The sequence below is a fragment of the Pristis pectinata genome, chromosome 8 (genome assembly GCF_009764475.1).
Source record: "Pristis pectinata isolate sPriPec2 chromosome 8, sPriPec2.1.pri, whole genome shotgun sequence".
In the NCBI taxonomy this organism is placed as follows: domain Eukaryota; kingdom Metazoa; phylum Chordata; class Chondrichthyes; order Rhinopristiformes; family Pristidae; genus Pristis; species Pristis pectinata.
Window position 1 is genome coordinate 34,134,485 of NC_067412.1, and position 22,068 is coordinate 34,156,552.

The 22,068-nt window shown below is 42.2% G+C and overlaps 1 protein-coding gene across 2 annotated transcripts in view; it reads right to left on the bottom strand.

The window, feature by feature from the left end:
• gsg1l (gsg1-like) overlaps positions 1-22,068 on the bottom strand; it is a 153,336-nt gene that overhangs the window by 53,611 nt on the left and 77,657 nt on the right. For both annotated transcript variants that reach the window (XM_052020944.1, XM_052020943.1), the window contains one exon: positions 2,947-3,099. In XM_052020944.1, coding sequence (XP_051876904.1) covers positions 2,947-3,099 — 153 coding nt within the window. The remainder of the gene's footprint in view (positions 1-2,946; positions 3,100-22,068) is intronic.

Here is a 22,068-nt window from a genome sequence, read left to right on the forward strand (position 1 = left end):
TGTTGATGCCGGAAGGGTGGCGACACTTGCAGGCTGCCCCCAGAACACTCTACGCAAAAGATGCATTTCACTGTGTGTTTTGATGTACATGTGACTAATAAAGAAATCTTATCTTATCCCCCAGTGAACTTTTCTTCAACCTTCACTCTTTATTTCCTTGCCTCATCTCTGATTGTCTCTTCATACCAATATCCCCCTGCCAACTGGGCCCCACCATAATCATCCAGGATTCTCTCCCTTCTATTTTTTCCCAATTCCATTTGACACTGAGGGGAGCATAGGTCCAATCTACTTCACCCGGAAATCCCACTAATGAAGGAAAGTAAGATTTAGATACTGCGAGTCTAAGTGATTTAGTCAACCAATTATTTTGACTGAAAAGCAAAAAAATTGCAGATGCAGGACAGCTGAAACAAGAGCAGTAAATGCTGGAGATAGTCATCAGGCCAGGTAGCATCAGTGGAGATAAACAGAGTTACCATTTCAAGGCCATCAACCTGTACAATAAATTTGTTCCTCTCCTCACAGACGCTGTCTGGTCTATTGAATGTTCCAAGGTTAGTTTTACTTTTTGTGCAAGTTTTTAATAATGTTTAGATATAAACCTCATGGAAATTACTGTTCCTGATACCAATGAACAAATGCAAAGCCCACTTGTGAGATATTCTTTTGTTTGCCATTTTAGAGGAGGTGTTAATTGCTAATCCATATTCATCTACTATCAGTTGTCATTAATCAATACCAGATGACAGTCCCAGGCAAGAATTATGAAATTATAAGAATATTTAACATTTTCAAAACATATATTGGCTATTTACTTGACACTGGAGAACTAATTATTATGTGATAATGTCCCAATATGATTTTGAAACCAACATAATAAAAATTACTGAATGCAGCATTGAAAACAAACAAAACTTATGAGAATCTATTAATTCACAATGAAAGTAATTCATTGGTGTACTCTTATAAGGAGAAACTTTCAGTGGGATCTTTGCACAGTAGATACTGGGCACAGTGATCATAGCGCAGGATACAAAGAGTTTAAGATATTAAATTAAGTTCAATTAAAATCAATTAATCAGTTTCATCCCTCACTTCATCCTTGTCTTCAATCCCTCCTGATTTTGACCCTTTCTATCTCTATCTATTCCTGGGCTTGCAACCCTCCATGACTTGTGTGCTCCTCCAGTTCTGGCCTTCTGCATATTCCTGATTTTAATTTCTCTGCCATTGGTGTTCATGGCACTAGCTGCCTGCAATGCCATCTGCCTCTGGACCTTTCAGTCTTCCCTTAAGACGCCCTGTAAACCCTACTTCTTTGTCTAAGCTTTTGCTTATGTGTTCTAATACTCCCCCACATGGCTCAGTACCAAATGTGATTTCATTACCCTCAAGTTAAACACCTTGGGATATCTCATACATTAATGTTCTATATAAATGCAAAACAAAAGCAGGAAGTACTCAGCAAGACCGGTAACATCAGTTGAGAGAAAAACCTAAACCACACTTGTTTTCTCATTTTTCCAGTTCTGATGAAGGTGCTTGACCTGACCGTTGACTCTGTTTTTCTCCTTTAGGATGCTGACTGACTTGCTAAGTGCTTCCAATATTTTCTGTCCATTCAAATTTACAGGATCTGCAGTCTTTTTCTCCAGTTTCTATAAATGGAAGTTGTTCCTCATTCCTTCTATCTGCTTTAGAAACTCCTGTGGGAGTTTTTTGAAGTTAACTGTAGGCTATAAGATCCTGAAGATCCTGGTGATATTACATGTCAAATGTTATTTGTTTCAGTGGGGCGTTGATAAGGACGAGGAGTTAAATACTTCAACTCTGTCTTGTATAGTTGAAACTAACTTTGCACCCCCATCTGTCAAAATACAACTGGAATTAAAATCAGGTCCATTGTGCAATAACTTTATTCAAGTCAACTCATTAGAAAATGACCAAGCTACTTCTAATCTTGGAACAAAAAATAAACTGCATCACTCTACCCAAAATATCGACCATCCCTTTGCCTCCACAGATACTTCTTGACCGGTTGAGTTCATCCAGCAGCCTATTTTTTGCTCCAGATTCCAGCATCTGCAGTCAGTTGTGCATCTAGTTCAAATCCTAGTAAGCAGTAATACTCAGAGACAGCATAGGTTGGGAAAATGTGAAGCTGTAGTCCAAGATTTCACTTGGTTCCTTGAAGGTTAACTACCTTGAAAGGGGAAATAGTTACAGTCTCTTCCCAGTGGAAACACAGCAGAACAGGAGTTGAAATCCAAACAGTATCCATTTACTCCATGGCTAATTAAAGACCACAGTAGGGAGGAACACTGCCAGATCCTGGTTAATGTAAAAATACTTTTTACCTTTCCATCGGCAAGGACTGTTGAATGGGGTACTCCAGATTCCAACATGATCCAAGTGACCCAGTTTACGTCATACTGTATTTAGTAGCAGCGTCCTTAACCAGGCATAAAGCTCCCTTATTCAACTGGCCTAACAACAGTTCTAATGAAAGATCATCAACCTGAAACAGTAACTCTGTTCCCCTCTCCAGAGATGCTGCCGGATCTACTGAGTACTTTCAGCATTATCTTGTTGTAGTAATAATTGTTTTGGTGGGTGCCCAGGATTCTTGGGGAGAGATGGAGCACATTAGGTCTCGTCCAGAAACTGATCCCTACAACTTCAATTTTTTGTACAAATCTCAGCACCTGGCATGAACTAATTTTCCTCCGTAACTTCTTTTAACCTTTCTTTGTGATTTGTCTTCGGATTTAATCTTAATCCTCTTTTCCATATTCTCAGCAATGCTTTTATTATTTTGGGAGTGATATCAAATTGATTTGACATTTCCAACAGAAACACCAAATGAAAGAATTCCTGAATGCATATCCGCAGAAAGTTAGGGTTTAGTTTTCTGTAAATTGTAAAAATGGAAATTCAACTTACCTGAAAGGACAGTGAAGACAGCAGCAAATGCATTGAGCTTGAGGCCGTCTATCATGTTGCTTGAATGAAAGAGTTCCAGACACATCAGGCTGAAGCCAACAACTAAGAGCACGATATATAAAACTTCAGAGATGAGCGCCAGCCAAAGAACACCTGAAACACAGGAAACATAGACTGAGAAGCCAGGCCTGAAAGTACACAGAGCTTACAAGAACAAACTGTTGTATAGAGCATGATGAGAAATGAAAGAAAGGATCAGAATCAAAATCAGGTTTAGTATCACTGCCTAATATGACATGAAATTTGTTGTTTTGTGCCAGCAGTACAGTGCAAAGACATAAAAATTACTATAAATTACAAAATAAATAAATAGTGCAACAAAAAAGGAATAACAAGGTAGTGTTCATGAGTTTGTGGACTGTTCAGAAATCTGATGGGAAAGGGGAAGAAGCTTAACTATGTAATTGTTATTTACTTGCAAGATGCAAAGATGGATTAACGTATTGCCACAATATTAATTAACAGTGAACCAAACATAGTGAAATATAAATAATTCTGGAAAAAAAGAATATTTTCATAAATATTGTAGAAGTACTTAAAGAATATTTTAAAGGATAAACTGCGAATTCTAAAATGTAGAACTCAAAACCATACATTCATTCTAGTAAATCCTAAAGAATTACTTTTTTCTAATCTGTATTATATTGTATCTTTTTAACATCTGTGACAGAATTGATGTTTAAAATTAAAGGATCATTGACTGTATTACTAAATTCCAGCCAAATTCTGATTTTCAGCCAAATGGCTCCCTCATTCTTTCATTGCCTATGTTACTCAAGGAAGTGAAGGTAACATCTTGTGTTGAAATCTGCTGTATTAGCTTGTTAAGCTTGCATTTCTCTTTTCAGGATAAAAAGTCCTACATCCCTATCCACTGGTAGATGCATGGTAGACTGTAACTCTCATCCACTGACAATGATTCCAACAGAAATCCTGAGGTCTATTGGTTTCACTTCACCAAGAAAAATAAAGTTGTGGCCAAAGTGGTAATGGATTCAAAAACTCAGAAAAAAGAGCACAAATACAGCTTTAAAGGGGCAGTAGGCACACATCAGCATCTATAAGAGGTAAAAGTTGACAGCTATTTTTTCTGAGGGTGTACCTTATGTTCTGATGTAAGAAAGGATGTCGGCATTGTACTTCATATCGGTATTCGCTAAAGAGAGAGATTTGTGAAACTAGTTTTTACACAGAGAGTGATAGGTGCCTGGAACACGTTGCCAGGGGAGGTGATAGAAGCAGATAAGATAGCACCGTTTAAGAGGTACTTAGACAGACACATAAACAGGCAGGGAATAGAGGGATATAGACCATAGGCAGACATATGGATTAGTTTAGATTGGCATCAGTTTCAGCACAGACGTGGTGAGACAAAGGGCCTGTTCCTGTGCTGTGCTGTACTGTTCTATGTTCTAATTTAATAGATGGTTGAAAGGCATTAAATACAGCAGCATGGTATGTGTAGAAGGAGGTGGCTGGAGCAATAAGTGGCTTCTCAGTAATAATAAAAACTCCTTGAAGTTTACTGATCTCACAAAGTCAGCAAATATACTTGAATTGTCAGCTAACAAACAGGAGATCTTGCTGAAGCAGATGAGAGTGAGTATTCTGTACCCCAGCATTTAGCCAGTGGCCTTTTAACTTGCCATGTTGTTTCTATAATAGTTGAAGCACTCAAGTCATCTGTCTTATGTTATACAATGCATGCTTAATACTCCATATCATACTGTTGGTCCACATCTTCCTTCACCCACTATTGCCATAATTCCCCTATAACAGATTTTGACTGCAGGATATGGAAAGTGTACAAACTGTTAATACAATACATTCCACCTGCAAGGAACACTAACATAACATATCAGAGAAGGGCAGTCTACTGGGAATGAAGCACACACCTCTGCCTACCAAGCCATAATAAAGAGACACAAATATTGGAAACAACAGCTATTAGCTTCTGGAGATGGAGATGTGGAAATAGGTCTCGGTGGGCTCATTATCACATGCTGCATCTTTTCCAATTTGTTCTCCATTCATTCTAGAACTACCAGTTTTTAACAGGAGTCTAATATAAGACATTGTGCTTGTATGCACCCAATCTAACAGGAAGTAGCTTGCATTCCATGCAGAGAGATATAACAATAGATTGGGAAAGTACTGGCCTCCACTAATCTGCATGACAATATTTGGAAGGGTTTCATATTATTGCAGGAAATTCTGGAGACCATGAATACTCTGGGAGCTTTTTTTGCACACTTTGTTTTACAATAGTTTTATAATAGATCCAGGTAAGTCATCAATACAATGCATCGGGGCACCTAATAAGGAATTGATGGTCTGAGGAGACATTTTGTGAAAGTCCTTATCAACCAAACCAAATCCACATTATCTTGGCTAGAGTTATACTTCGATCATCATTTTCTATGTAACTTGTATGTGACCCACCCTGGGCCATCGAAGATTGGCTACTGGCTAGCAGGGGTTAGCAATTCAATGCATAGAGAGCTATGTTGGCACAGAGTAGTTACTGAGCACACCAGCAGAGCTGGCAAGGTTTGTTTTCACTCTCTGTATCACTTTGTAAGAGTTCTGCTGCATTCAGCTGAGCAGGTATCTAGATTTGTAGCAGCATCTTGCATGCCGCATGACAAGATTACAGTGAGGGTACAGACTGTGACATTACTATTCAGCAGGAAGCTGTGGTGACAAGTATGAGGAAGTGGAGAAGGAGGAGGAAGAGGAGAGAAATGGAGAAGGAAGAAATGTAAAAGGTGGAGGAACTAGAAGAAGAAGGGAGGCTACGCCATTCTCTCCAGACTCTACATAACTTCTGGTGATACCTGCAATCTCAACCAGACCTCACTGTTCACCAGCAGTCCAAAATCCTATCTTTCCTGTATTACTGACCACTAAATCATCCTCCATTTGATGTTGAGAACATAAAATCCACAAGAAATTGTATGTTGCAATCCGAAGTTATATATTTAATGATGATATTATGCAGACGATCATTTCCTTTGTACTTGTCTTCCTTCTGCCTTTATCTCTGCCAGTGTTCTTACAAAGTGCTTGCCCAGCACCCAATGCTTGCATCAGGTTTGGAGGAAGTTTCCCAAGCTCCAGTTATGAAAACTGCTGAAGGCCTGAGAGGGAGGCTTCAAGTAGCTCTGGCATGAGACACCTGGTTTTACACTGCACCATCTCAGCCTGGGCTGTTGCAGCTCTGGTTTGGATGGCTGGCAGGCAACAGAAAGAGCACTGGTATAGTGGGAGGTGTGGGAGTAAAAATGGCATCTTCCTGAGAGCAGACAGCACATAGGTACTCCACAGAACCATGACCAATCCACTGGGAACATCTCAGAGGTCCCAGTAAACGGCTGGAAAAGACATTCCTGTTATGTTCTGCAGCCACTTTGACACTGGCTTCCACTGCTGAGATGGAAGGCATCTAAGCCTTCATTGTAACAACAACTTGCATTAATATGGCACTCTTAAAGTGGTATCTGTGTGCTGAAAACAGAAATCTGATACTGAGCTATATAAGGAGGCAACTGAGAGATGGCAAGAAGTTTGAACAAAGAGGTAGGTTTTAAGGAGGATCTAAAAGGTACAAAGAGAGATAGTGAAGTGGAGAGATTTAGGGAGGGAATTTCCACGTTTAGAGCCTTGGCAAGCAAACACAGTAGCCGAGAGTGAAGCAGTGATGAAATGGCCAAAAAGCAGGGAATGAAGATACCTCAGAGGGTTGCAGGGCTAGAGGAAGTTACAGAGGTAGGATGGGTTGTAATCACAGAAGGATTTGAACACAAACATGAGAAGTTCAAAGCTGGGCCATTGTTTAACCTGGTGCCAATGTGTGCCAGTGAGCTGCTGCTGATAGGTGGGCAGCAGTTAGTGCAAGTTATGACATAGCCAGAGAACCTTTGGATATCCCGATATTTATGGAGAGTAGGAGGAAGGAGGCCAGTCAGGAGCACAATGGACTAACATGTCTAATAATAACAAAGGCAAGGATGAGGGTTTCAGTTGCAAATGAGCAGAGCGGGGGCTAAGTCAGCATCCGGGCTTTGGAGAGACCGTCTGTGGAATCTGCAGCATCAGTTATCAGAAGTGGTGGGTCCCACAGATGTATATATTTATTTATTTTAATTTATTTATACAGCACAGTAGCAGGCCCTTCCGGCCCAACGAGTCCTTGCCACCCTACTTAAACCCCCATCAACCTACCTGTACATCTTCGGAGTGTGGGATGAAACTGGAGCACCTGGAGGAAACCCACGCAGATGTGGGGAGAACGTACAGACTCCTTACAAACAGCAGCAGGAATTGAACTCCGATCGCTGGTGCTGTAATAGCATCGTGCTAACTGCTACGCTATTGAGCCGCCCTAAATACTGTACTCGTGAAGTGACCATCCATTCCAAGATGAAACTGATGGGATCTAAGCACATCACACCAGATACACCTATTGGCTTTCTTCTGTTACTTGGCCAAACAACATACAAATCTAACTCCACTGTAGCAGTACTGCCATGAGGCTTTGTCCTCTGGTGAATTGCTATCTGTGTCACCATATGAAGGTCTCTGAGCTGACAGCTACATTAGGAGAGATGTGCTCTGAGAAGGGGCAAGAATTGGCTTGTGCTGAGGGAAGATGAGGAAGTAAGAAGCATATGCATGGGCCAGAAGGCACTGAGGAATGAGAGAGAAGTCAGAGAGGATTATATATGTAGATACCTTCATTATCAATCCATTCCAGGACCAACAATGTTCACAGCCACATCCCCTACCTGTGATGGCCAGCACAGACTCCTCCAACTGGAATAAACCTCCTTGTCCTCCTCCAGTTCCTTGCTACTGCCACTGGCTATGTCTCGCATCCTCCTATAAGAGAAATGGAAGTGTGTCGTGGAGTCTCTTGCATTGGTTTGGGAAATGACGGTATTTAACAGCTGCCTGTGAGGGCCAGCTTTCAGATGTTGGTGTGAGCTTGCAACAATGCCAGATGTGTTAAGATTGTGTCCTGACTGACATAGATTGATGACAGGGGACTGATTGAGGTCAGTGGATTGAGCAGTAGATGAGGCAAGTGGTGCAATTGCTTGGAAATGCATTTGAAGATGAACTTACTCACCTCGACAACTCCTGTAAGATTAAGTTTCATCTCACATTGGATCCATGTAATTGAGTAAATCTCTTGGCCGTGATCTGGTCTGCACCTCCTGAACATATGACAGGAGGTTTCTGGAGCCCCCCTCCCCCTCATTCCCACAGATGCAGAAGGACATACCTCTCCTTGCCCAGTGTCACACACTGTCTTCAAACTGTGGAAGGCTCACTGCTAAATCATCAGCCATATCTCAGAGCATCACAGTCCTTCATATTGCCTCTGCTGGCTAGTTAACAGTTCAGATAATGCTGTCAGCAATCAAAATTTATTTGACAATACATTCAGCAATTGAATAATTAGGAGTAGGTTAATAACGTTGCAGGGAAATTATGGTTCCATTGAAAGTGTAACAATCTGAACTACTAATTCCATTTCTCCCTCCATTGGCACTGCTTGCCCTGATGAACATTTCCTCCATCTTTTATTGTTATGGCTGTAACATCTGAATCTCTTAAAATATAACTTACGAGAAAGATTTAAGAAAATATCATCTAGATCTTTAAATTGCGTTGGCTGCATACTCCTGAGATAAACAAAGGACTGCAGATGCTGGAATATAGATGAAAAACACAATGATGCTGGAGGAACTCAGCAGGCCAGGCAGCATCTGTGGAGAAAAGCAGGCGGTCAACATTTCGGAAGGGTCCTGAAGAAGGGTCCTTACCCGAAACATTGACCACCTGCTTTTCTCCACAGATGCTGCCTGGCCCGCTGAGTTCCTCCGGCATCATCATGTTTTTCATATTCCTGAGATGGTTTGCTTGATTATGTTGATTCTTGCATGTTGCTTGATTAATCCAACTTCAGTTATAATCATTTACTGCTCCCCACCCACCGTTATGTATTTCAAAGTCTGATTTGCAACCATCATAAACTTTATTGTTTATTCTACTCTTTACAAACCTCTTCAAAGATTTCCAAAATAATGATTCCTAGAATTATATCACTACTGATAGGCTATACAGAAATCGGCAACAGAAACCTCATCTTCAGCAGTTTCCATTGAATCACTCGCTTTGATCAGCAAGTAACTGTGCCTGCAGTGTGGTTGTGTATAATCAAGAAGGCGCAAGGAAAGATGAGTGGAAGACATTTTAAATGATTCTACATCTTGCCAAAAGTGCAGGTGTACCAGTCAATCTGATTTCCAACCTGACAGAATTTGTGCTGAAGTGGTTTAGGATCCATAATCTGATGAATCAAGTCCAACGAATTCCTACCTCCAGAAAGCTGAGCTGTTCTCCCTTCCGCCAGGATCTTGGACTTCAAGACAGTTCAGAATGAGCACCTTTGGTTTCTATTTGCAGCAATATTGTAAATAAATTTAAGTAAACATCAGCCTGGGATTTGCTTGTTTGGAGATGGCTGGAAACTCCCACAGAAACAGCTGAGAAAGCTATTTATGCCATTTTTTATGGTTTCACCCATTTCCCAAATAGTTATAGTCAAAGTTATAACAGTAGATCAGCACATTCTGTGTGGAAATTCAGGGCCAGCATGCTAGCATAGTTGCAACTCATAAGTTCTTCCTAACCCGAAATGTGGACTGTCCATTTTCCTCCACAGATGCTACCTGACCCGTTGTGTTCCTCCAGCGTTTTGTGTGTTGCTCCAGATTCCAGCATCTACAGTCTCTTGTGTCTCTAGTTCTTCCTAACCGTTTGGCTGAAATCTGGTATATAGATTAATTTCCTATACGTGCCAAAAATGCCCTGTCATTGCATTTCAATACTCCAGGTAAGAAAAATTACAAACATCCACTATCAGCAAGCTGTGTAGTTGATATATAAATTCGTAGCAACTATTTGCACGGACTTCCTCAATAGCATTTCCCCAACTTCTGACCTCCATCACCTGGAAGGACAAGGGCCACAGGTACATGGAAACATCACCATTTCCATCAAAGATCCTAATTTAAACAGGTATCATCCTCCCTTTGTTGTCACTGGATCTTCCTATCAAACAACATTATGGGATTTCTTTCATACAATGGTTGCAATAGTTCAAGACAAAGTCACAGCATCATCTTTCCATGGCAACGGAGAGACGATATTAGATGATGGCCTCGTAAGCAATTTCCACTTCCCGCAAATCAACACAGTCTTTTGTCCAATATTGTGAAATTAAAGTGTCCATTTTGAATACAGCAATGACAATCAATACCAACAAACTAAATAAAGTGAGAAGGAACTTCCCAATAAAATTGTATTTTTATACACCTGCTTAATCTTCCTAGCAAGCAAAACATGCGGCAAATAGTTTCAGTAACTTTTAACTTCGCCAGGGGTCTGCAGAAACACAGATGTGCCACAATGGGGTTTGCCCACCATTTGAAAAGTAACATAGAGAACAAATAAAAATTTGTTATTACAACGGCAAAATGATTAATTTTGTCATAGTCTTTGATCATTCTATTATACATCAATTAACATACCTCAAGCAGCAGGAGATTTACTGGTCTCTTCAAATCATCCATGAAAACCTGAGATATTAGTGAGCACACTGTGTATCAAATTTCACAGATAGTTTCAAGGCTACGCATATTCTATTTTCATTGTATTGTAATCTGTTTGGACAGTATTTCAAAGACATTTTGCTGAATTCTAGAAACTGTAATTAGCTGAAGAGCTCCAATATCCATTATTAATTACTGGCACCAGATACTGGTGTGAATATCAATCATTAGATGCACATCATTGGCTGCATTTGAGTCAAAAACACAGAAGCAAACAGAACCGGTAGTAACTTAGCAGTAGTAGCCAGTGACGATTCTTTTCAGTTGTACAGTGGAGCTGTGGGTAGAACTGCTGCCTCATTCACCAGCAATCCTTGTTGATCATGACCTCCAGTATTGTCAGTGTGTTCTCCCTGTGACTGCATGGGTTTCTTGCGGTTCTCCAGTTTCCTCCCACATCCCAAAGGAACATGGGTTGTTAGGTTAGTTAGCCACTGTAAATTACCCCTAATGTTGAACTGAGTGGTAGAACCTGTTGCGAGGAGTTGATGAAAATGTGGGGAGAATAAACTAGTGTTGGTGGTTGGTACAGACGAGGTGGGCTGAAGGGCCTATTTCCATGCCCTATGATTCAATAAATCCCAGTTCTTTCTTTCCACTCAAGTAATATTTCCCAAGACTGGCTTTCTACATGTTTCTTTCATTACCACTGCTTTTAAATTAGATTTATAGAAAAGGAAGTGAAAAATTCAAATATTAAGCCATGGATTCAAAGTCATTCTCTTTATTTATACAAACTATTCAACCACGTTGATCTTTGTGTTTTCCGTTTTCATTTCCAATTGTAATTCTGGTCAGTGCACCAGGCAGCAGCAGGGGCATTAAGTTCTACTGTGTAAACCAGCTTCCACCTTCTGTCTTCTCACTCTTAATGGATCAGAGTTATAAGCAAGTTCATAGAACATAGAACATTACAGCACAGTACAGGCCCTTCAGCCCACGATGTTGTGCCGACATTTTATCTTACTCTAAGATCTATCTAGCCTTTCCCTCCCATATATCCTTCCATTTTCATGGTATCAGCATTCTTCAAGCTGCTGACTAGGTAAAGGGTGTGTCACTATTTGGATGAAAAAAATGCCTGATGTCTTTTCCATCTTTGCCCCTAGATGCCCTTTTGGAGAGAGGGGAAAGGAAGTTCTGCTCAAAATTCTGCCCCACACTTCACACTTTGGCACCTATTGGATGCAATTAAAATGGGAGTAAAATCATTGAAAGTCTTAACAATCCTGCTCTGTAATAGATGCTCCCAGATGCAAAATTCCATTCTATTGTGGTCGAGAGAGCTCGCACCCGCATCGCTGCCATTTCCCGCACCTCTGCTCTCACCCCAACCCCTTCCCAGACCCAACAGGGATAGGGTCCCCCTTGTCCTCACATATCATGCTACCCGCCTACATATCCACCACATCATCCTCTGCCACTCCCGCCAGCTCCAATGGGACCCCCCCACCAAGCATACCTTCTCCTCCCCACCCCTTTCTGCCTTTCACAGGGACCACTCTCTCTGCGACTCCCTAGTTCACTCCTCCCCTCTCCCACCCATCCCGCTCCCACCCCGGGAAATTTCCACTGCCCCTGCCATAGGTGCAACACCTATCCCTACACCACCTCTATCACCTCCATCCAGTGACCCAAACAGTCCTTTCAGGTGAGGCAGAGATTTACCTGAACCTCCCCTAACATCATCTACTGCATTCAGTGCTCCAATTGTGGCCTCCTCTACATTGGTGAGACCAAACACAGACTAGATGACCGTTTTGTAGAATACCGATGCTCCGTCCGTAACCGTGATTTGCATCTCCCCATTGCCAGTCACTGCAACTCCCCCTCGTACTCCGTCACTGATATGTCAGTCCTCGGCCTCCTCCACTGCTGGGAGAAGTCCAAACGCAAACTGGAGGAACAACACCTCATCTTCCGTCTTGGGACCTTACAGTCTAACGGCATGAACATTGAATTCTCCCACTTAAAGTAACAACCCGCACCCCCTCGCCCCCCACCTTGCCCCTTCTTCCCTTTCCTAGCCTATCTCTCTTTTTTCTCCTCACCAGTTTTCTTTCTCTCCTTTTCCTCTCCTCCCCATGCCGCCCCTCTCCATACCTTTGACCCATCCCCTGGTGGATCTGCTCTCCCCTCCTCCCCAGCATCTGCCTATCACTATCTCTTAACTGTATCTACCTATCACCACCTTGTGCCCACCCCACCTCCCCTCTTTTGTCCACCTATCACAGCTCTGTTTCCCCCCACCCATATATTCTTCCCCTTTTCCTATCTTCAGTCCTGAAGAAGGGTCCTGAACCAAAACGTTGACCGTCTGCTTTTCTCCACAGATGCTGCCTGACCTGCTGAGCTCCTCCAGCATCTTGTTGTTTTTTTCAAAGTTCCATCCTGTTGCCATGAGAATGTTGATATGTGTGTGCTAAGTTCCATTCCCAGACAACACTTCTGAATATTCCCAGACTGGGGGTGCAGAAGATCAAACAAAGAAAAGGTACCTTTAAACTGTCTTTGTACAGAGTTATACTTCATGAGGCATCAAAACAGGATGCCAGGTGTCATGAATGTGTGAGTCACTAGTAAACCCAATGGACAAAGTCAGTCACATTCCCCTTCCTAATAGAGAGAAGCTCCACCAATGCACAAGGTACCACACTGTCCATGTAAGGTACTCCTGAGAATAATACTGGAGGGACTCAAGCCTCAATTAAAGACTGTACTAGTAAGAGAACAAGCTGGATTCAAAGCAGGGAGAAGTGCCACAGAGCAAACCTTCAACATCCAACAATGTGTGGTAGGAACTGTGGCCACCAAAGCTTTGCCAGAACTTCATAGACTTCACAAAAGCTTTAGACAAGATGTGGCACAAGGCACTGTAACTCACAAAGTAAAAGCTTAGCATCAGAAAATCCTGAATAACACTAATAGAAGAAATCTACAATAAGCAAGTATTGGAGTACTGATCAATAACAATACTCTTGAATGATTTGAAACTTCTGTAAGACCATACCAGATTGCCAGGTCTCTCGTGGCGTTCTGGCCTCTCCTTTTAATAATTCACGTCTGATGATGTCTTAAAGCATTTCCAGGAACTGCATTAGTCACAAGGTGGGGTTGGGAGCTTCATGTGTGAGGGCAAGGGTGGGGGCAAAGATCAACAACCTGTGCCTTGCCGAAGACATCAATCTGATGGCACGGATACCCGTAAAGCTTGAAGAACTTACAAAAATGCCCGGAAAATCTGCAAAGAGTTATCGATTGTAAATAAGTGCTGAGAAAAGCAAAATGATGACAGCCTCCAAGATCACTGACAGCGATGTCAAAGTGATGATCAACAATGAAAAAATAGTAAGAGAAACAGTTCTTCCAAACTTAAGTGACTGGCAGCTACTATCTTGAAAAGTGTAAAAAGGATGTCAAGACCAGAATAAACTGACTAACCAAATGAATGAAAATCTGAAAGATTAGAAATATTTTATTTAAGATAAAGTTATGTCTACTTTATGACCTATATGTGAATGCAGACCCAAAAATGTGGTTAACTCTTTGCCATTCAGGGGCAATTAGGAATGGACAATAAATACTGGCATTGTCAGTGGCAGTCATATCCCGTGTATAAATACTACATGAGACATGGACACTCAACAAAAATCCACAGAACAGAATTGGGGCACTTGAGATATACTGTGTTAGGAGGCTAGTGCTTGCCGTATGCTTTGAGGATCAACCCAGTGAACTGGTCATTCAAGTGACTGAAAACTTCGAGCCATTCTTGGATCCACAACAAAGCTGCAGTGATTTGTACACATGACGTGATCACTGATTACTCTTGCCAGCATGATAATGTAGATTACTATGGAGATAACGAATACACAAGAAATTTGCAGATGCTGGAATCTGGAGCAATACACAAAAAGTGCTGGAGGAACTCAGCAGGTCAGGCAGCATCCGTGGAGGGAAATAAACAGTAGACATTTCAGGCTGAGACCCTTCATCAGGACTGGAAAGGAAGAGGGTAGAAGGCAGAATAAGAAGGTGGAGGGAGGGGGAGGAGCACACGCAGGCAGGTGATAGGTGAGTTCAGATGATGGGTGGGTCCAGGTGAGAGGGGGAATTTAGGTGGGTGGGGAAGGGGGAGAAGATGTAATAAGCTGAGAGGTGATAGGTAGAAGAGGCAAAGGGCTGAAGAAGAAGGAATCCAGTAGGAGAGGGCAGTGGACCATGGAATAAAGGATGGAGGAGGGGAAGAGAGGAGATGGGCAGGTCATCAAGATGGGGGAAGGGTGCCACAGGAATAAGGGAAGGCAAAGGAGTGGAGGGGAAGAAAAAGAAGGGGAGGGGTTACCGGATGTTAGAGAAATTGATGTTGAGGCCATCAGGTTAGTGACTCCCAAGGCAGAATATGAGGTGTTGTTCCTCCAACCTGCGTCTGGCCTCAGCGTGGCAGTAGTGGAGGCCATGGATAGACATGTCAGTATGAGAGATCGGACGTTCTCTCTCCTCTCCTCTTCCACCAGATAGAAGATACAGGAGTCTGAGGGCACGTACCACCATACTTAAGGACAGCTTCTACCCCACTGTGATAAGACTATTGAATGGTTCCCTTATACAATGAGATGGACCATGACCTCACAATCTACCTTGTTGTGACCTTGCACCTTATTGCACTGCACTTTCTCTGTAGCTGTGACACCTTACTCTGTGCTGTTATTGTTTTTACCTGTACTACATCAATGGACTGTGTATTAACTCAATGTAACTGCACTGTGTAATAAATTGACCTGTACGATCAGTTTGTAAGACAAGCTTTTCACGGTACCCCAGTACAAGTGACAATAGTAAACCAATACCAATGTGGAATTGAAGTGGGTGGCCACTGGGAGGTCCTGGCTGTTGCTGCTGACGGAGCAAAGGTGCTCGACGAAGCAGTCACCCAATTTGCGTCGGGTCTCACCGATGTACAGGAGGCCGCACCGGGAGCACCAGATGAGGTTTGGAACTTCCTGTTCCTACTCACCTACTCTACCAGGACCTCCTTGTTTTGGAAGAGACCAGGAAATACCCACTTTTCTTGTCTCCTTGAGTTCACTGAAGCTGATGTACATTTCCTTTTCATGGAGCCACATTGTCTCTATTTGGAGGCAGAAGCACAAGATTATTTTTAATTTATTTATGCATGGGATATGACTGCCACTGACAATATTATTTATTGTCCATTCCTAATTGCCCCTGAATGGCAAAGGCAGTTAAGAGTTAATGACATGTAGGTCAGACCGAGTAATGAAGGCAGATTTCCCTCCCAAAACAAATTTAGTGAACCAGACGGGTTTCTTATAACAATCCAGAAGTTTCATGATTACTATTATCGAGATGAGCTTTTTCCTTCAAGTTCACATTTACTTAATTATTTGAATTTAAGTTCCCCAGCTACAATGGTGGGATTTAAACTCATGCCTCCTAACGAATGGTCCAGACCTCTGGCCACTGGTCCAGAAACCTACCCAGCATGCCACCACACCTCAAACTGGAGGCCTCAACTTGAGGAGCTGTCCATCAATAGTGGGAAGCCCACAGAATTCAAAATAGGGTCCCCGGCCTAATTCAAAACCCCAGCCTTCTCCTACTAATGGGATTGGGCAAGAGATTCCACTATCACCCTGACTCTCAGGCAATAAATAGGCCTCTGCCATTTTCATCCCTATTACAACACCCAAAAGTTTTGACGTTCAATTATTGGTAATCTTCCTCTAAGGCAGCCACATGGGATTGAGAATGGTCTGCTTCCAGTTCAGTTCTGTGTGTTTTGTAGTGATAAATGAGGCCAATGTGAGAACTGTAAACTACTTCACAAATGGAACAAGAGCTGTCTGATGAGGCAGGTGGGTGGTTTGTGAGGTGGTGCATTCCTTCTGTGTCCCCCTGATGCATGGTTTGAGGTTCTCAATATCTTCCTGAATGTTCCTTCTCCACTTTGAGTGATCATGGGCCAGGGATTCCCAGGAATCAGTGAGGATATTCCATTTTTTCCTCAAGGAGGCTTTGAGTACATCCTTGAATCTTCTCTTCTATCTGCTTGGTAATCTCTCCCTCTGAAGGAGATTGGAATGTAGTGTCTGCTTCGAGAATCTATTGAACAATGCAGCCTGCCCAGTGGAGCCAACAAAATGTAACTAAAGCCTCAGTACTGGGGATGTTGGCCTAGCAGGGATACTGATTTTGATTCCTTTGACCTTCCTGTGAATTTGGAGCATTTTGCAGAGACAGTGTTGGTGGTATCTCTCTAGTGACTTGCGGTGCCTGCTGAAGGTAGTCCAAGTCTCAGAGGTATATAGAACAACAAAGTAATGCCATGGTCCCAAATCCCTAATGTGTAATGCCAATACTTGGAGCTGTAATGAGGGATTGCTAAGGATAAGGCTTAGTTCACAGTGAAATCCTCTGGTAGATGCTCCTGCACATACAGGAATTTGAGAGCTAACCACATGGTCACCCTAATCCCTGCAACATTCAATTTAATAGTGTTTATCATCAGTGCGAGTGAACAGAAATTGCAGCTATTACTGAAAATCGACTCTTCATTTGTAAAGTGCAGTGCAATGAATAGATCTGAACCCACTAAGGACACAGATTACACTTGGGACTGGTCTGCCTTATAACATCAGAGCAAATGAAAAACACATGCGGATTTCTTCCAGATTTACATTTCTTCAAATACACTAATTGTGGTTAACTGATTTCTTTGTTGCAATGAGAATGATTTAGCATTACCAGTCAGCTGTCTTCATCCTTCACTGAAACAGTGAGTTCTTAGTGAGATCACAATCAACCTGCCTACGACTTGGCAGGGACACAATCATTCTCTGCATCTCAGGTAACAACTTGGAGACTGTGGACGTGAAATTGGTTATTGCCTAAGGAGCCTCGTCCGCCTATATGCAACAAGATTCATAGCAGCTGTAGTAAAAAGGGATCAGATTATAAATCTTCTCACTTGTCTTTGTATGTTGCAATTCAGGAAGGTTATTCTAAATTGTGCATGCTACTTAGAGCTGAGGAAAATGGGAGGAGGGGTTTAATTTGCACATAGGGAAATAAACAGAAAATGTGGAAACACTCAGCAGATCAGGCAACAGTGATGGAAAGAGAAACAGAATTAATATAACCTTTGGCCAGTTCTAATGAAGGGTCTTCCAACTGAAACATTAACTCAATTTCTCTTTCCATAGATTCTGCCTGACCTGCTGAGTGTTTTTCACATTTTCTGTTTTTATTTCAGCTTTTCAGCACATATTGGGCTTTAAGGGGCCATTTCAGCCTTTCCTGAGGAGAAAAAGAGATGGCTTGTAAAAAAAACACAGAAAGCTAAATAAACAGGTAGGATCAGACTAGAAGGGCCAAATGGCCTGTTTTCTGTGCTGTAGTTTTCTATGGTTCTATGGAAATCAAGGCCATGAATGTGATGAGCAGCACAACACCTGAGACTTCCTTGTTTATTGACTGATAGTAACCCTGTATGAGGTGGGTATAGAATTCCTTTCAGTGTGTGCCTCCAAGCTTATAGCAGAACAGCATGTCAGACAGGAGAAGATGGACAGGCTCTGTGCTGTGTGTACTACCAATGTGATATCAATACCGGTGCAGATGAATAAGTTATTCCTAAAGAAAGCTGTCAGGGTATGACTACTGAACAGTTTCCTCCCTGTTGAAGCCTGAGACATAGGTACAGCAAGCATCAGTTTTACCAGTAATTGTTTTGGTCCAAAAAAGTAGTCTGAAAGAAAAACCTATGGATGCCCTGAACAACATGTCTCCTTATATCATCATTACCCTTTGTGAGCAGCATCACAATACCTGCCAGTAAAGTAGCAATGACTAAAATTGAGGCAGTACAATTGATGAGTTCAGAAGTCAGGCAGACCATCTGGTGACTGCCATTAATTACACCTTTCCTTTTAGAATGGAGCAAAATAAAGCAGAAGGCATTGCTACTTTGTGGATAAAGAGACAAAGGTACTGTTGTCACCTATTTGATATATGTGTCAGCAGCTGCTCATCATGCAGATTGGAACCAGACAAAAAACCGTATAAGGTTACAGTACAAAAGCAGTCCCACAGCCAATCAGTCTACTTGATTAATTGCACTCACCCTGCTCCCTTTATTTGACTTTTTTAAGCAAGGGTCAGCTTTGAATGGATGGCTCAAATGCTACATTAATATAACCTTTTAGCTTAAATCTAAGAGAAAAAAGAATACATAAAGAGAGGAAGTGAACATAGTGTGACACCACTAAATCAGATTGCTATAACAAATAATTGTAGTCTCACTACATTTTTGCACATATACTATTGTCAAAGGTTTTGTCATGAAACAAATTACTGTAACAATCTGGATTACATGGCTACTTTTTAAAGTAACCAGAACTGAATAAGACTCATAAGTCAAGTCTTAAGTATTGAATATTTCTTCAACGTATACTTTTTAATTTAGTCCATTACGAACTACATACCTGTAAAATTGCTACCCAAATTGGGGTCTGACAATATTATTGTGATATGTTTTCAAAGCAATACAGCTTTGTTTCCAAGCAGAAAGTGGACTCTTCCTCTGAATTGTTTGCTATTGAGGATTGTGAATGTTCCCTTTGCTTTGAAAATACTGAATCACCATCCAAATGGCACTTGGACAGCTCAGAATGGACTGTTCTTCACTGTGAAAGATTCACCCTGGCCTAATTTTCAGCCCACATTTCTATACTTTGTAGATTTGTTCATCAATCTCATGTTGGCCTCTGCAAATGCTTCCATAGTTGATACCTCCTATCCCAGTGTCTTGCTGCCATCATAATGCAACGTGTGTTTCACTTGATGACCTGCAGCCCTTAGAGACACCCAACAGTCAGCATAATAAATCCATAACTCTCTTTGTATTCTCTTTATATCACGGAAGGTTTATTCTTTATTTGAATTGCCAGCTCTCATTACAAACCAACTCTAGGTTTATCATGCTCCCTTTGACCATCACCCAGTTTCACCACAGCCCTTGGCTCTATATCAATCAATCTTTTCTCAGTCTCTTTAGCAGGTGTGTTTTACCCAACTTCTGCCCTACCTCTTCCCATTAAAATCTCATGTTTTGCCTCGAACCCAGCCTTTGCATTCCTCTTCAGATGATTGACATCAAATTCCATCTACAATGGTGTTGGTCCATCACTACCCATAGCCTAACCACACTTGCCCTTGTGGAGAGAGCTGCGTACATTGGCTGCACTCTCATCCAAGGCTGTACATTCTCTCACAATTCCAGGTTACTGTATGATTACCATGATTATTCTGTTAGAGCTACACCCTGTGACTCTGGTCTGGAAGGGTCTGTGATAGAGACTTCTTGGTACTTCTCAAGCCCATATGAGAAGTGGTCTGTTTGGCTGAATCCATTGCATAGGTGGCTTCAGTATCTCCTCACAGTCCCTGGATCTGACAAGCTCAATTTGATATATGCCAATGAGTGTCCCTCCTCCATAGGGGCACTCAACACCATCTTTAATGGAAAGTGGTTGAGGTATTTCAAATACATATCCTGGGGACGATAGCAGACTGACTCTGCACAACACCAATATGCATGCTCTTGTTAATTTCTCACTCATTAATGTAGCCTTAAATGTGTTGTCCTCATAACGTTCCTTGGCTGTAGAACAAATACCACTTGACATTCCCGTTTCTACCTCCTCTTTATTCCACTTTCCCATGTGTAGGAACCTCAGCAGGATTGTTCCACATCACAGAGCAACACAGTCATAGAGTCCTATAGCATGGATTTAGGCCACTTAGCCCACCATGTCCATGCCAACCAATGGGCATCCATCCATATTATTCCCATCTTCTAGCATTTGGCCCATAGCTTTCAATGCCTAGGCAACTCAAGTGTGTGTCCAGACACTTCTTAAATGCTGTCAGTGCTTTCACCACTCTCTCAAGCAGTGTACAGGAAGTCCCCGACTTACGAACGCCCGACTTACAGACGCCCGTACTTACGAACCAACCTTCATGGTCGGTTCGTAAGCAGGCCTGGCCCCCAATCCTACCACAGCGGCGATACACTTTCTTTGGCCCAACCCTGGGCCAAGTACGTATGTGTGGCTGGGGCCATGTGCGGCCACGATCCCTGGCCCAAGTGCGCATGCGCGGCCATGATCCCCGGCCCAAGTGCGTATGCGTGGACACTGTTCCAAGTTAGATACAAAATCGGGTTACGAACAGTCTCAAAAACAGAACTCGTTCGTAACCCAGGAACTTCCTGTATTCTAGGTACTCACTGCTCTCTGGGTGAGAAAGGTCCCCCTCAGATTCCCTCTAAATCTCTTACCCCTTACTCTAAATATCTATATCCTCTAGTTTTATCTACTTCTGAAAAAAGGAAAAGTTTCCTGCAGTCTACCCTATCTATACCCCTTATTATTTTATATGCCACAATAATGTCCCTTCCTGGCCTCCTCTGCTCCAGGGAAAACAGACCCACCTTCTCCAGTCTCTCCTCATAACTGAAATGTTCTATTCCAAGCAACATCCTGGTCAATCTGCTCTGTACCCTCTCCAATGCTACCACATCCTGCCTATAGAGTGGTGAACAGAAATGCACATAGTACTCCAGCTGAGGTCCAGCTGTTTTATAAAGTTGGAGCATAAACTCCCTGCTCTTATATTCAATGACTCAACTAATGAAGGCCAGTATCTTAAATACTTTATTAACCACATTATCTACTGCACTGCCACCTTCAAAGAACTTTGGACTTGCATACCAAGGTCCCTCTGTTCCTCAATAATCCCTAGAACCCTACCATTCATGTCCTGGCTTTATTAATACTCACAAAATGCATTATCTCACATTTATCTGGATTAAACTCCATCTGCCATTTCTCAGCCACCACCAACACATTGATATCTCCATGTAGCCTAAGACTACCCTCCATACCATCAACAACTCCACTAACCTTCATCTCATCTGCAAACTTACTGATCACGCCTCCTACATCCACATTCAAATCAATCATGTATATTACACACAGCAAGGGACCCAGCACACTGTGGAAGACCACGAGTCACAGGCATCCAATCACAAAAACAACTCTGTTTCCTGTTGCCAATACAATTTTGGATCCGATTTACCAACTTGCCCTGGCTCCCCTGGGCCCTAACCCTTTGGATCAGTCTTCCATGCTGGACCTTGCAATCTTATTTTTGGCAGACAGGAACAACTTTCATTATCTGAAGTTACTTTGTTCAAGCACTTGCACCCCCATGCAATGTACCCCACCCTGTGACAACAATAGTACTCTTAAATGACCATTCTGAGGCCGGGGGGGGGGGGGTCTCATGACATCAA